The sequence below is a fragment of the Tripterygium wilfordii genome, chromosome 10 (assembly GCF_013401445.1).
Source record: "Tripterygium wilfordii isolate XIE 37 chromosome 10, ASM1340144v1, whole genome shotgun sequence".
NCBI classification, from domain to species: Eukaryota; Viridiplantae; Streptophyta; class Magnoliopsida; order Celastrales; family Celastraceae; genus Tripterygium; species Tripterygium wilfordii.
Window position 1 is genome coordinate 3,678,577 of NC_052241.1, and position 16,824 is coordinate 3,695,400.

The window sequence follows — 16,824 nt, forward strand, 5'->3', positions numbered from 1 at the left end:
ACCAAAATGATTGAAAAAAACTCAAACCTTATGATTTTACGGTGGTGAGTCTCATATTTTCTTAACTTATAAATAAGGGCTTGGCTTTAATTTTGGACGACTTATTTTGGCGGCAAAATAGTGATGTTCAATGGACCAACCAAACCATATAATTCACTCAAAAAATTATTGTACATTTACTGTACAATACAATTAATATCAACTTCTACTTTAAGCTTAATTTAATCAGAATAATTATTAATTCCAAAGCAAATATCACTACATTATCTATCAATCTTAATCAATCGATCTCTCTGGATTACTGGGGACACTAATTGGAGGGGGATTTTACGCGTTTGAGAATATACTAATGGTTTGCTTCTAGCACACGATTTCAAGATTTATATATTATTTGTTTAAACAAATAAATAGGCGTTAGTAGTGGAACCTTTTAAAGATTAAATTGTTTTAGAAATTATGAGATAGATTATTTTTTTTTAAATAACAAGTTTGCACTTTAGGTATTTATTATGAGTCTAAATTAGATATCTATTATAAATCTAAATTTTGATTGTCAAGCCAGTAAGAGCTAAATCTGAATCTTAAAGCTTTAGTTGCCAACAACAGGATAATGGATGACCAGAATCGAACTCACAATCTTTAGAATTCATATTTTTTAGTTCTAAAGAAATTCACCGAGTAAGATATAACCAGTAGTTGTTGAGATAAAAATACCCAAGAAAGGACACTAATAAAACGACAAATAAAATGTATAAATATAGGTAGACGCAACTGTTTGCCTAGTGTAGCTTCTTGGATACGTTTTAGCCTTTAGGAGCTCAAAAAAAGACAAATAAATTAAATATACTAAAGGTATTTTGTTTTGTTTTTTTGTGAAATCATCGTTTTGGACACAAAGCCCAAGACATTGACCAGGAGTCGCCAGTCTCCGCTTCTTATCGGTCGTATTTGGGGGCCTTATCTGGTATTTAATATGGCTTCTGTAAGCAACTCTGTCAAATTTTACAAAACGTTTTGTCTTCTCTATTTTACGGTTTCAATTTGTACTATCTAGTCTTTCAATTCAAAAACTATTATATATGTATACAGTATATTTATATTCATTCTATAGTTTTGAAATTTGAAAAATTAATATCATCATGTTAATAATGGTTTAAACGTTTAACCTCAGGGGTGTAAACTAGTCAGGCCAAACTAGTCATTAGTAAATCATCGGCAGGTTCATTTTCCAAAAAAAAACCTAAAATCAAGGTACTAAAACCCTTCTCGTTTAAATCAGTTCGAAGTTATGACCTAGCTTGGCTCGTTTATAAATGAATCGAACTCCAGCCAAATGAGTTAAGGGTACACTGCCTGCATAGAAAATGCAGGCACCCTCATCCGCAGCCCAACCCTTTATAAGGCTTCTCTCGAGCTGTTCACGAGCGGCTCTGTCCATTTATACCCCTAGTTAACCTAGCTACTTTACCGACATGGTAATTTGCTATACATGATATTATTGTTGCAGTGAAAAGGCATTAAATGCAAGGTTAAAATGTGGAAAACCCAGATATCAACTTTTTACTGCAAAGCCCATGTAGGCTACCTTATGCATGCATGCATGCTTTATTTTTTCCACTTTGCTTCCTAGACTGGATTTGGACAAGGAAGGTAAAAAAGGACATGCTGAGCCCATACTTTGATGAATGATTTACACCCAGAAATATCAATAAAAGCCCACATTGCTTGCTGGAATGCAATTGCCATATTTGAAATAATTAAGACCAAAAAGTGTGAATCTTGTAATAAAAGACTACTTTGGTGGGTGGGTCTCTATTGCATATATATATTCCAGATAGAGTACGTTTTAAAGACGAATGTAGTTACCAATTTGTCGGTCCATTTCCATTTACAACATTCAGTTTTGCATCACGCCATGAAGAAGGACTGCACTGTCCATTTCATCATCATTATATCTATCGTCATTACAGAAAAGTTCCCAACGTTTTTTTTTCTTCATTTATTTGCTTTGTCACGATATATTTAATAAAGTGGGTGTTAATATTATGTAAGAATAATGTTTGAAATCCCAAAATATGATCCGCATTTTACCCTAATTAATGTGGAGTGACCGAGATATGTTGGTGGCAGAGATGGAGAGATTTTGTGCTTGGTGTTCATGATCATGAATATATAATCATGATATTGATCTTGTTCTTGCTATGTACATATTTAATGGTTTTTATTTTATTTTATAAGAACATATAATTCATGGTTGAAATTAAGTTGTCACACATCTGTATAATTTAGGAACATAATTTTCACATTTGTCAAGCTTTATCATGTAAGGAATTTTTCTAATTTTGTCCCACAACTATATATTAGAAAGTATCTTGTTTGTCCTCAGTTAGTTCCTACAACGAAAAAACATTACATGACATCCACTTGTCATTTTTACATCTTGTTTACATGTTAGAATACACGTGGATTAAAAAAAAAAAGAGAACCCTAATTCCCGAAATCTCAAAAGTCCCAATTATCTTTTTCCACCCACACATTGAAACTCTAGCAAAAGTTTAATTGAAGATTTGCACAACCGATTGGCCTTGATGAAGTTGTTATTGAGATTGGATTCGATACTAGAGATTGTTCGTGAGTCGTCAGATCGCAAGGTTGTAGAATGATACAGTGATTGAATTAAAGGTTGGTAGTGCCGATTGGGGATTGTGCATTGATGGGGATTGAATTAAAGGTTTGTCTTGTTTTGCTATGTAGGGCTATCTAAAAAAACTATATTAAATTGAACCGATCGTCAAACCGACTCAAAAACTAAAAAAAATGATCAAACCGTCAATAACCGATCGACCGAATAGTTGGTTAAATTTATGTCAAAAAACCGATCGTTGACAATATATTTAATGGTTTTTTTTATATAAGAACATATAATTCATGGTTCAAAATTTTCACATATGTATAGTTTGGGGATATAATTTTCACATTTGTCAAGCGTTATCTTATAAATTTTTTTCGATATACCACATTAAATTTTTTGGCCTCTTGCTAATGTGAAGGATAAAAATGGTACTTTTGGATAGTAATGTGAAAGATAAAAAATGGTACTTTTTTTGATAGTTAGAAGGATGAAAATGAAAAAACAAATTTTAATATGAAAATGAAACTTTTGAATGACCATACCAACGAGATATGGTTTGGTTGGTAATCGACTGGGTTAGATATATGTATGTTCAACGTTCTATTTCAATGAAAAGAATATTTCTTAGTGGTATTTAAAAAATAAATAAATTTGAATGATCAAAAGTTCTATTTGTCCATTTGAGTTTTTGTTCTGCCGACAAATCTTTTCTTGGGCCAAGATGGTATCCTGGACCCACCATGTTACCTACATTATAAACAAAATTAATGTGAACCCACCATGATACCTACATTATAAACAAAATTAATGCGAACCGTCTCTTCTCTCACCAGTTCCTTTGCGAACTCGTGCGTTAATTGCCAGTGTAGGGCCACGAACCTGCAACAGTTCACATCTCCATTTAGGTCTTTCAGCCCAAGAACATCTGGACCAAATTACGTAGCCTAGATCGATGAAGATCTGCTTCAGTTCACATCTCCAACAATTCAGTTGGAGTTTTAACCCCCAATGGGCCGACAAGGATTCCAAACAGTGGGGGGTTTGGTTTGGATAAGTGTTGCTGACTCTCGGCCCAAATTTAGCCCAGCCCATGAACTACTTCTAGGCTGTAAACACATATTAAGCAAAATAATTAATTTAAAAGAAATTAATTAAATCAATAGATAGAAACTCAGAGTGAATTCAGCAATTCAATTGTTAAGCCTAGACATATCACCATGACACACATACGGAGTATTAATAAAAACAATCTCCTGCAGTTCTACATATGATCTCGGTATATGTCAAAGATTAATATCCCATATTAGATCGGCATAATCCAATCAAGTGGTATATAAATAATGTTGGATATATAGCATGCATGAACAAATGTAGTAATTAGTATATTGAATATACTACAGCCTAGTTACACAATATGAAATAGTAACATTAGCAGAAACAGTAACACTGGCAGAAAACAGTAACACAATTAAAATTGCATGAATTAGGTATACCGAAACCGAAGTTTGCAGTAACTGGAGAAGAACAATAAGGAAGAGTGAGGTACGGTGAGCACCGAATCTCCTTAAAGTGAATTTGGCCCTGCCTCGTGGTGTCCAACAACTCCGGGAAATCACCTCCCAAGATACAACGCTCATTCACCACTTTGTTAGCGACACTCCAAAACCGATGGTCTAACGAACCAATTTAGAACAATACTCTATCAGATAGATGAAGATGAAAGTGAGTAAAATAGAGAACTTTCTCAAAAGACGGAGTACAGACAGAGAGAATAAGAGTTGGGATTCTTTTGAGCTTGGTGCAATGATCTCCTTATACAAGAGAGCATGCAACCAAATGGCCCAAAAACAGTGAACCTATCACTGATTTTTTAGGCCTCCAAAGTGCAACCACTAACCCATATCTTGCAACAGACTTGACCAAGTCATGAGACTGAGCTGGGCTACAAAACTAGGTATGACTTTGAAAAAGTCTCATGTCCATATTCAATGTATTTGGGTTAATGAGCCTCTCTTTTATGGGCTTGTAACAATGTGCAAAATATTTAAAATGTGAATTGGACTAGGCCTAATCCAAGCCCACCACGTGCGACCGAACCGAGCCGGATGGACGACGGCGACACCGGCGTGCGCGTGTGTTTTTCATCCAAGCTCATAATGTGGAGCCTCTCCCTCCTACAAAAGCTTGGGTGTCCTTGGGCCCAAAATCTTACTACAAAGCTTGAGCTTATAAACAACACATCCACATTGTATTTTTCCAATGTGGTATTCCACATACACACTTATTGCACTTTGTTCACCATGCTCATCATGGTCACTTTGGAGTCTTTTTTCATTCAACCAAAAAATGATTTGGTCACACTAGTTGCTCCAATTTATTGTCCTTATAATAAGGATTAATTACCCATAAATTTCATTCAATAAATATTATCGAGCTTTCAATTAATAATGGTCAAACTATGGTTGACTATCATTTTTCCAACAATCCCCCACATTGAATGTGAACAGACGACAATACTGACATGGGAATACGTCTGAGAGTGCAGTAGAATCAATACTGCATCAAGGTAGATAGCTTTTAGCTTTGAACCTTCCCTAGTGAAAATCCATTGGACTTACTTAACTAGTCAGTGGACTGAAGCCTTTAACTGCCAGTTGTTTGTGTAAGCCTAGTCAACAGACCTCACACAACATTGATCCAATTCATAATTGGTTCTCAGTTGTGTTCATTATTTCGGTCATTAACATCTTGGGTTTAGTGAGTGCTTTAGAAAATATCGTCTTAAAATATTTTCATAGAGTCGGCTATACTCTTCACTCACATAGGTGATTTCCTATCAAGAGTATCCTCTAATACTCTACTTGTTTATCACAAGATATAGGAATCATTAAAAGCATAGCTTAACCTTATACACACATTCTAACAACACTTTGTGCGTCTTAGGAATGGGTTGGAGTAAAACTTCGTACTGCTCACACTTAAGTTACACCCAACTTGTGTTGTCCTATTGAACCTAGTCACAGGGATCTCCAATCGCTAGGTTAGGTTTCCATCAAGATAACTTATTGAATCAAGGCTTTCAAGCCCATTCCCCTCGATACGTAGTCTATCACCTCTCGACTCAAACCTTTTGTAAACGGATCCGCTAGATTTTTTTTAGACTTCACAAAGTCTATGGAAATTATCCCACTCGAGAGTGACTGCCTGACGGAATTATGTCTTCGACGAATGTGTCGAGACTTACCGTTATATATCATATTTTGTGCTCTTGCAATTGCAGCTTGACTATTGCAATGAATGCAAATTGCAGACATTGACTTTGGCCATATTGGAATGTCCTCCAAAAAGTATTGAGGACTTCCATGATATAGCTACCCTTCCAAGAAGAAATACATGACCACTAGTTGATTTCTATCCCTCTGAATCTGAAATTCAATTGGCGTCATTGTATCCTTCTACAACAGCAGGGTATTTACCATAGCTCAAAACATTATTTTTCGTTTTATTTAGGTACCCTAATACTCTCAATAGAGCTTTTCAATGCTCATGTCTAGGATTGCTAGTGTATCTGCTTAGTTTACTAACAGAGTATGCAATATCCAATCTCATGCAGTTCATGATATACATGACACTGCCCATAATGCGATAGTATTCTAGCTGATTAATGTTGTTTCCAATATTCTTATGTAAGACCAGGTGAGTGAGAAAAAGATTGTTTACATCCTTGATTCCATGTCCTTTGAACCGTTCAATCACTTTCTCAATATAGTGTGATTGAGATAAAGCTGGGTCTTCCGAAGATTTGAGAATCTTAATGCCTAATATCACATCCGCTTCACCCATGTCTTTCATGTCAAAGTTCTTCGATAGCATTTTCTTAGTTTTGTTGATAATCTCAACATTACGACCAAGAATTAGCATATCATCGACATATAGACAAATGATTACACATTCATTGTTCATAGTTTTTGTGTAAACGCATTTGTCACACTCGTTGATATGAAATCTGTCTCGAATCATTACTTGGTCAAATTTCTCATGCCATTGCTTTGGAGCTTGTTTATGCCTATACAATGACTTGACAAGTCTACACACTTTGTGTTCTTGTCCTTTGACCTTGAAACCCTCAGGTTGTTCTATATAAATCTCCTCATTGTGTTCACCTTTTAAGAAAGTGGTTTTTACATCCATTTGATGTATCACCAATCCATATAGCGAAGCTATCGAGATTAACATCCGAATAGATGTAATCCTCGTGACTGGTGCATAAGTATCAAAGTAGTCTAGACCCTCATTTTGTCTATACCCTTCGGCTACAAGCCTTGCTTTGTACTTATCAATGGATCTGTCAGCTTTTAGCTTCTTCCTGAAGATTCATTTACATCCAATTGGTTTATTCCCGGGTAAGAGATTAACCAATTCCCAAGTATGGTTACTTAGGATGGATTCCAGCTCACAGTCAATAGTTTATTTCCAGAATGGAGATTCTGGAGATGACATTGCTTCATTATAAGTCTGAGGTTCGCTTTCTAACATGTATGTTAGATAATCTGAACCAAAGGACATAGAGATTTTCGATCTCTTACTCCTTCTTGGTTCTATTTCATTGGTCTCTCATTCACCGATTTCTTTTTTCTTAGAATTTGAATCTCTATTCCGTTTCTAAGAGGTTTCGCCTCATTTACAAGGGAAAATATTCTCAAAAAATTCTACATCTCTCGTTTCCATGATCGTATTGACATGGATGTCATCAATTTCATATTTGTGTACCAAAAATCTAAATGCGCTGCTATTTTGAGCATATCCGATGAATATACAATCCACCATTTTAGGTCCGAGATTTACTTGCTTTGGTGGAGCTATAACCACCTTAGCAAGACACTCCCACACTTTCAAATATTTGAAGGATGGTGGTCTCTTATTCCACATCTCATATGGGATGCTACATGTTTTTTTATGCGGCATTCGATTAAGAATGTAATTAGCAGTCAAAACTGCTTCCCCCCACAAGTTCTGTGGTAGACCTGAACTTATGAGCATGGAATTAACCATCTCTTTTAAAGTTCGGTTTTTCCTCTCAGCAATTCCATTTTGTTGAGGTGTATATCGTGTTGTAGTTTGGTGGATTATTTCAAACTCAGCAAACAACTCATCAAAGAGAGCAAAATCATATTCTCCTCCCCTATCGGACCTTAGTGCTTTAATTTTCGTACCAAGTTGAGTCTCAACCTCATTCTTATACTTCACAAACATGTCCATTGCTTCGTTTTTGGTAGTTAAATAAACATAGCAATAACGAGTACAATCATCAATGAAAGTAATAAAATACTTCTTTTCACCTCTAGTTTGAACGAATTTCAAGTCGCATAAATCTATATAGATTAATGCCAAAGGCTCAGTACTTCTTTCAATATTGGGAAATGGTTTCTTGGCAAACTTTGCTTCAACACATGTTTCACATTTGTGGTTGACATCCAAATTGAATTTGGGAATTAAACCTAAGTTTACCAATTTTTTCATTGTACCATAGTTTACATGTCCTAATCCACCATGCCACAGAAAAGGAGACACAACCATGTAAGGTGAAGACTCTTCTTTATTGATAACAGTCTTTGGGTACAAGAATTTAGACTTTTTGTCTATTACATCACAATTGGCTTTAAAAAGCCCATCATTGATATACCCATTTCCCAAATAAATCCCACCCTTAGAAAGTACAAATTTCTTTGACTCAAATACTAATTTGAATCCTTTCTCTATCAGAGTGGGCACTGATACCAGATTCTTGTGGATATCCGGGACATGCATCATATTCAGCATCTCAAGCTTCTTGTCGAAAGTGAACTTCAGGATCACCTTTCCGATTCATTCGATGGTGGCTAAAGCAGAGTTAGCCATATAAACCATCTCACTATCATCTTTCTTCTCATATGTTGAGAATAACTCCGTGTGGACGCAAATATGTTTGGTTGCATCTGTGACCATCAGTGTTTTAAAATACCAGTTGAACCGAAAATCGGAGAGGTCACCGATACAATTTAATAAAATATCGATAAAATATCGATTTGGTCAAATATTGATTCAACCGGCCAGTTTTCGATATAAATACCGGTTCAACCGACCAGTTTTCGGTATAAATACTGGTTGTCGGTTTGAAAATTTTCAAAATCGAGAATTTTTTTATAAAAAAAAATTAAAAAATTAAAAGTTGAAACTAATTGAGATTTAAATGGTTATGTTGAACTTGAACTTTTATAATTTATGTAGTTATGTTGTACTTTCTTATAATAATGTTTGTTAATTGAAAATTACATTTGGTAATATTATGTTTAATTTGAGATTGAGAGTGTTATTATTGTGGTTATTACTTTATTTGGATGAATTTTAATTTATAATATTTTTCTAAATTTTCTAGTATTTTTACAGATTTTTATAATTTATTATTAATTATCAAAAATTTTAATTAATCAATCAAACCGGCCGACCGGTCAAACCGATTGAACTGGTTTTCGGTGGCCTACTGGCACGATTCGAAATCCGGTTTTTAAAACATTGGCGACCATCCACCAATCTTTGGTGTTTGTGACTATGTTCACCTGAGAGATGACACCACAAAACACCTTTTCATCTTCCTCCTCCTCAACTAGGTGGGCTTGCTTCTTTCCCTTGTTATTGAGGCTTCTTGCAATCTTTGGCCCGGTGTCCAGGTTTGTCGCAAACATAGCAGTTGCCCTGAAACTTTTGTGACTGCTTGCCTTCGGCTTGATGGTCTTGTTTCCTTTTCCCATCGAACTTGGGTTTGTAAATTTCTACCACATTTGCCTTGGGCATCATTGGAAGTTTACCACTCTTCCTCATATTTTCCTCTTCAAGCCTCAAATGAAGGGTTAGATCCTCCATATTCATCTCCTTGGTTTTGTGCATCAAGCGATTCCTGTAGTCACTCCACCCAGGAGGTAATTTCTCAATGACTGTTCTTACTAGGAAAGCCTCACTCAAATTCATTCATTCTACTTCAATCTCATGCAGGAGAAGCTGAAACTCTTCCACTTGTGCAACGAGAGATTTTGAGTCTACCATTTTGAATTCTTGAAACCGGCTCACCACAAATTTCTTTGTGCCGGCATCCTTGGTCTTGTACTTCTTGTGAAACGTTTCCCACAATTTCTCAACGGTGGGTATCTTGCAATACACACCGTAGAGTGAGTTCACCAATCCATTAAAGACATGGTTTTTGCATAGATAGTCTCCATACATCCATGCTTGCATAGTAGCAACAGTCAAAGGATCCTACTCATATGCACGTTTCCCACAATTATCCATTGGTATACCATTACCGACGAATTGGTTACCGAAAATAGCAGAAGATTGGTATACCGTTACCAATTGTTCGGTACGGTAAATTTACCGATGATTTCGGTAACGGTAACGGTAAACAAAGTTCAAAACCGGTAAATTTCCCGATTACCGACATATATATTAAATATATATTAATATTATTTTTAGTTTTAGTTTTAGTTTTATTTAATTATGACCATTAGATTGATCTAATTTAATCTAGACCATTGATTATTTTTAGGGTTATCATTTATATATCACTTGTAGCAATTTCATTAACTTTAAAGCAGTGTTTGTTACATAACAAAATGCTTTGTTGGTATTGATTACATGTTTTTCTCCCTTTCCATTATGGTCTTTTATCTTTATTTATCTTGTTTCTTCTAGCTTTCCTGCCATGGAGTTTAAAACACTTCTGATACTAAAAATAGATTTTCTGTTATAGATTGTTGGAATAATGTTATGTGAATTATCCTTTCTTTTTTTCACCGATTGATAGGTATTTTCTCTTATTCACATATGGCACAATGATCCTTCTCATTAATCTATCATTTTTATTTCATACAATAACTATTAAACACAATGCTACTTGATGCATTTTTTTTCTTCTCTTTTTTAAATAGGTTTTAAGAATTGGTAAATTTACCAATTACCGACTTACCATTACCGATCGATCGGTATACCGACCATCGGTATACCGACTCTTCCGGTAACGGTAACGGTAACATTTTTTGAATTACCGAAAGAATTGGTATGGTAACGGTATTCCGTGATTGGTAACGGTAACCGTACCAATAACAGCCTTACACGTATGGCAGGACACTCTTCTTTGAGGTATTTGATAAGCCCACAAGTGGACAAATAGAACTGCATCTTTTTGCTCCCACCTCTTGAAATTAGTACCACTGAATTTCAACGATTTTTCTCCCAAAATCACAGAATTCACACGACCAGTCACGAGATCAGTTGTCTCAACAATGGGTGCCATCGGAGTGGTCACACCAATGCCACTAGAGCCAACCATACCAATAATGTTGGTAGGAAGAGTAGTGCTACCTTGAATAGTCACCTTAATCATGCCATCTTGGGCAACAGGACCAACTGGGTTCAGACCACCAGTGGTATTCTCATCACCTCCAAGAATGACAGTGGATTTCTCAGTATTTTGATTTTGAGCCAGTGTTTTTCTACACAAATCAAAGTGTAGTGTACGTAACACAAATAGATCAAATAATGCAAAGATATAATCCTCAGTAATTTAACACCATAAAATTATTGGTTTAAAAAATGTACAAAAACACTTTGTCGGCTTTCTAAATTAGAGACTAACAACTTTAGGTAAGAGGGGGCCTTCCTTATAATTCAACGCACAATTAAATAACCTCTTTCCTAGATAGAACTTTCTAGATATTGCTAGATAGAACTTTCTAGACATTGCTTAGTCATTGTTAATCACTAAAAAAGATTACCAAAATATTTGTTTATCAAAGAAATTCCAATTTATGAAAACCGGTTGCACATGTAGCAATTATTGGTACCACTCAAATTATAACATGGCACACGAGTTTATCAAACAGTAGTAACATATTACATATATTTCCCTGCACAGAGACACACGGCTGCAAATTTTTAATTTTCAATTGACTATTGATTGGCTCACTCAATTGACATGCAAATACTTACTCATACAAATACTGAATGCAATTATAACAAATACTTTATTCAATACTGAATGCAATCAATAGGCACGTACAATTAACAAACTTTTAAACATATACCGATAGATAGAATTCAATAGCTAAATACAAGATGCAAATTATTCCAATTGCAAAAATTGAGAATGCACAATTATGGTAGGTTTAAGAAACAAAAATTCACTTTAAGATTGTTGGATATTTCACATGCATGAACAAATGTAGTAATTAATATATTGAATATACTGCAGTCTAGTTACACAATATGAAATAGTAACATTAACAGAAACAGTAACATTGACAGAAAACAGTAATACAACTAAAATTGCATGAATGAAGTATATCGAAACCGAAGTTTGCAGCAACTGGAGAAGAACAACAAGGAAGAGCGAGGTACGGTGAGCACCGAATCTCCTTAAAGTGAATTTACCTTTGCCTCATGGTGTCCAGCAACTCCGGGCAATCATCTCCCAAGATACAATGCTCCTTCACCACCTTGTTAGAGACACTTCAAAACCGGTGGTTTAATAAACCAATTTAGAACAACACTCTCTCAGATAGATGAAGATGAAAGGGAGTAAAATAGAGAACTTTCTCAGCAGACGGAGTACATGCAGAGATAAGAAGAGTCGGGATTCTTTTGAGCTTGGTGCAATGATCTCCTTATACAGGAGAGCATGCAACCAAATGGCCAAAATATCAGTGAACCTATCACTGATTTTTTGGGTCTGCAAAGTGCAACCACCACAAGTCCACCACGTGCTACCGAACCGAGTAGGATGGACGACGACAACACGCGTATGTGTTTTTCATCAAAGCTCGTAAAGTGGAGCTTCTCTCTCCTACAAAAGCTTGGGTGCCATTGGGCTCAAAGTCTTACTACGAAGTTTGAGCTTATAAACACCATATTCACATTGTATTTTTCCAATGTGGTATTCCACACACACACTTATTGCACTTTGTTCACCATGCTCATCATGGTCACTTTGGAGTCTTTTTTCATTCAACCAAAAAATGATCTGGTCACACTAGTTGCTCCAATTTATTATCCTTATAACAATGATTAATTACCCATAAATTTCATTCAATAAATATTATTGAGCTCAATTAATAATGGTCAAACTATGATTGACCATCATTTTTCCAACAAATAAATCCTTACAACTCTCACACATGGGACACGTTTTTTGAGCCTAAGAAGGCGATGAAGAACAAATCCGTGGGGGCCCGTGACCTAGAGTGAAAAATATTCTTGATTGTGTTAGGATAAAGAGAGAAATGAAACACAAATGAGAAGAATTATATCATCAACCTCAATTTACACAATAAGAGAGATGACAATGCAGAGTCACTGATCACCAGATCCTGTAGTACTCAATGTCTGAACCAAAATCTGCATGACTTTAACTCTCATTTGGAGAGATAATATGTAAGCAGCTGTCTCTCCGAATAACCCTCCCAAACCATTGAATTCATTACTACTGTTTGGTATTAGCTTCTTCAAGGTTCTGACCCTTTTTCTGACACCGTTTCGCGGCCTTCTCAGTCCATCTAGACGCGCCGCCCTTCTCTTCATCAACATGCTTCTCCTAGTACTAGGCCTCTTCTTTGTCGCGACCCTCATTTGCCACCTTCTCCTTGCTTGTGTTTCCAAAGCCTTGCTTATGATTTCCTTATTGTTTCCATCAACACTTCTACCCTTCAAGTTAAGGGACACAAGAAGAGGATTTGTGGAACTAATTCCCATGATTGTTCTTTTCAAGCTATTGAGGCATCAAATGTTTTGATGAGCAGAAGTTTTGGTAACAATTTGAGATAGCTAGTTAGGGTTTTTATAATATTGGGTGTTTGAGGGGAATTAATGGGTTGGTAGCCAATAAGGATAATTCAAAATATATAATCCAAGGAGTGGGATCCACAACACATCTTCATAGAAGGACACACCCAAAGGAATTGGGGGGAGAAATATAAATGAATTAAGGAAGTGCAAGTGTTAGGCTTTTTGTGCATGTTCCTCACAACTCAATCCACATGGACTCACATGATTCTTCTTCACCATCACCACCACCACACCCCAACTCCCCCTATAAGCCACCACCAACACCTTATCAGAACACTCTGGATTATTCTCTTCTTCCCTTTCCAAATTCAATGCACATAGAGTTTGAGTTTATGGGGGTGCTTATAACTAGTTATATATATATATATATATATATATATATATATATATATAAAATCTGCAGAAGTTCAAGAATATATAGTGGTTAGCAGCCCATGCTTCCAAACAGGAAACCCTAGTAATAAATCTATAAGAAATTGGAATAGTGAGCAAGAAGAATTCTTAATTATCTAAAAAATAGTACTTGTGTGAACAAATGGAGACTTATGAAATACTAATGTTGGGGATAAGGCAGATATTTTGCTTCTATGACATACATGAACCACACATTTTCTTAGAGAATAATGGAGAATATTGCCATTTAATTTTAAGGATTCATCAAGAAATCATGTTCTGACATGTTTGGTTTTATGTTCATACACTACCGAGACAGTCATTGAGGCAAAGATGCATTAATCCATGCATGTATCTCCAGTGACCGCCATTTATGCGAATATTTATTAAACAGCAACCTCAATCATACATATTTCAGTGTTTTTGGTCTTAATTATCCCAAAGGATGAGATATTAAACAGCAACCTCAATCATACATATGTCAGTGTTTTTGGTCTTAATTATCCCAAAGGATGAGATGTACGCACAATATCACATGGATCATGCGAGTGTATAATTTTTGTTTATTAACATCATTCGACTCGAGACCACACCGGATTTTAAAGAAAAATAAAAGTAAAAATAAAAATAAAAGAAAGAAAAGAAAAAGAGAGGAGTATACTGTAGTAACCGATTTTCGTCCTCTCAAAAAATACAAAAATAAAAAATATATAAAAAAAAGAATAAAAAAAGATAAAGTGGCCGAAAGTGGAAAAGAAAAAAAAGGAGAAAATGGGGAGAAAGAGAGAAAAGGTAGGAGAGAAAGACAAAAAAGAAAGAAAAGAAGAAAAGGTGGGGGAGAAAGTGGAGTGGAGAAGAAAGAGAGGGCAGCCGAGGGGAAGGAAGAGAGAGGAACGGAGAGCACAAAAGAAAAGAAAAACAAAAAAAGAGAGAAAGGGGGGAGGCGGCACAAGGAGCTGAAGAAGGAGAGAAAAATGGAGAGAAAGAAGGTTTGCACAAGAAATCGGGCGGAATCGGAATCAAAGCATTGACAGATTCGTGAGATAAGAAAAGGAGAGGTAATAATCGACAATTTCTGTGTTATTTTTCGATATTGTTTCTAGTTTGATTTCTAGTTTTGTATCTTTGAATCTTATGGTTCATGTTCTGGGATTTCTTCCTGATTTTGGATTATGGATGTGATGTTCTGGGTTTCGGTTGCTGGTTTTGTGATGTTCTTGGTTGAATTGTTTGCTATTCTAATATCAGGTGATGGGGTCCTTAGCATGAGCTTTGTTGGCTTGCTATTTGAGTCTTGATTTATATATACATAGTGTGTGTATATATGGGTGCAGTATATTGTGTATATATATATATATATATCTGTATGTGCGTATATATATATGTGTGGTGTATATATATATGTGTGGTGTATATATATATATATGTGGTGTGTGTGTGTATATACAGGGTGTGTATATATATATTTCATATGTGTTTGTATATGAATATATACTTTGTATATATGTGTTTATGTATGCATGTCTATAATATATATATGGAATTAATTTGATTTGAGTTTTTATGATATTTGAGCACCATTTAACCCCCCCATTATTTTTGTGTTTGATGTTGGGGTTTGGACTGGGCTTCATACCGCTTGTGCTGAAGGGAATACTTAGAGGATTTGGGCTGGATTGAAGCAATGGGCCTCGCGGGTGATAGTAATTTTTGTACATTTCATTATTTATCATGTATAATTGTATTGTAGCAAAAAAAAATAATAAAAATGCATACATGATATTCTAGGATGCTAGAAGCATATAGAAATTAGGGATTGATTTTGTGAATGATGATTGCATTAGAATGCATGCTTAGGACTTTGATTTTTCACATTATGCCATGCATGAGACGTATGCTAGGATTATTTGAATGTCATGAAAATAAATGCAACGCGTTAGTCATTGGATTAATCCAAGCCGTCTCACATTAATAAAACACATCAAGATTAAATTATGGAATCCTTATGTTTTGTTTAAATACCAAGGAGCCTTCAAGATATTGGGGTTCTGTTGGCATTCATTGAAAACATTTGGATTTCGTGGATCCAGAAAGCAAATGTGTTTTTAGGGATTAGGAGAATTTATTTAAGGACTCAAAGGTAGGTTTAAAGATATTTGGCCCATTCGATGAGCCATAAATGAATTCTTTTTTTTCTCATGAAGAACATAATTGTGAGTAAGGCTTGAATTGAACCTTATTCCTTGATTGTGAGCCCTTTTGATATATCAACCAAGTTCTCAAAGAACCCCTTTTTTCTCAAATATTCAAACCCATTCCAAGTGGTGTTTTATCCAATTTTTGACCAAGCCGGGAATGGCCCCAATGATCCCTTGCATCCCCTTTTTCAAATATCCAAACCCACTCCAAGTGGTGTTTTCTCCAACCTTCGGCCAAGCCGGGAATGGCCCCAATGATCCCGTGCCCCTTGTTCTCCAAACCACTCCAAGTGGATTTTTCATTTACATTCCAATAAGACCCATCAAAATGGGATTTTCAAAAACAAATTAGAGCCAAATAGGAAAACATTTAAAGGTAACCATTTTCGGGAGTTGTGGGGTGCCTAACACCTTCCCCATGCTCAATAGACCCCCTTGCCCATTTTTCTCGTAACCGTTTTCGGGAGTTGTGGGGTGCCTAACACCTTCCCCATGCTCAATAGACCCCCTTGCCCATTTTTCTCGTAAACCAGAACGGATGTCCAATTACATCCCTAAAAATCAATTGGTGGCGACTTCATTGTTTTTCAAGCCGGTTGCTTCATATACAAAGACAAAAGAAGAAAATAATGAAGAATGAATGACTCAACTTAGTCAACTTATAAAAGACGCACAAATCCAAAGAAAAAACAGAATTTTAGTTGTTGAAGGAAAGGAGTAGCTAGACCC

At 35.6% G+C, this 16,824-nt stretch overlaps 1 protein-coding gene across 1 annotated transcript; it reads right to left on the reverse strand.

The window, feature by feature from the left end:
• Nucleotides 1-13,012: 13,012 nt before the first annotated feature.
• LOC120007251 (transcription factor UPBEAT1-like) lies at nt 13,013-13,411 on the reverse strand. Its single transcript, XM_038857453.1, has one exon. The coding sequence runs from the start codon at nt 13,409-13,411 to the stop codon at nt 13,013-13,015; it is 399 nt and encodes a 132-aa protein (XP_038713381.1).
• Nucleotides 13,412-16,824: the final 3,413 nt, after the last annotated feature.

What these genes read in the sequence shown, in the direction of transcription:
- LOC120007251 (XM_038857453.1), bottom strand. Translation starts at nt 13,411, where the DNA reads ATGGGAATTAGTTCCACAAATCCTCTTCTTGTGTCCCTTAACTTGAAG.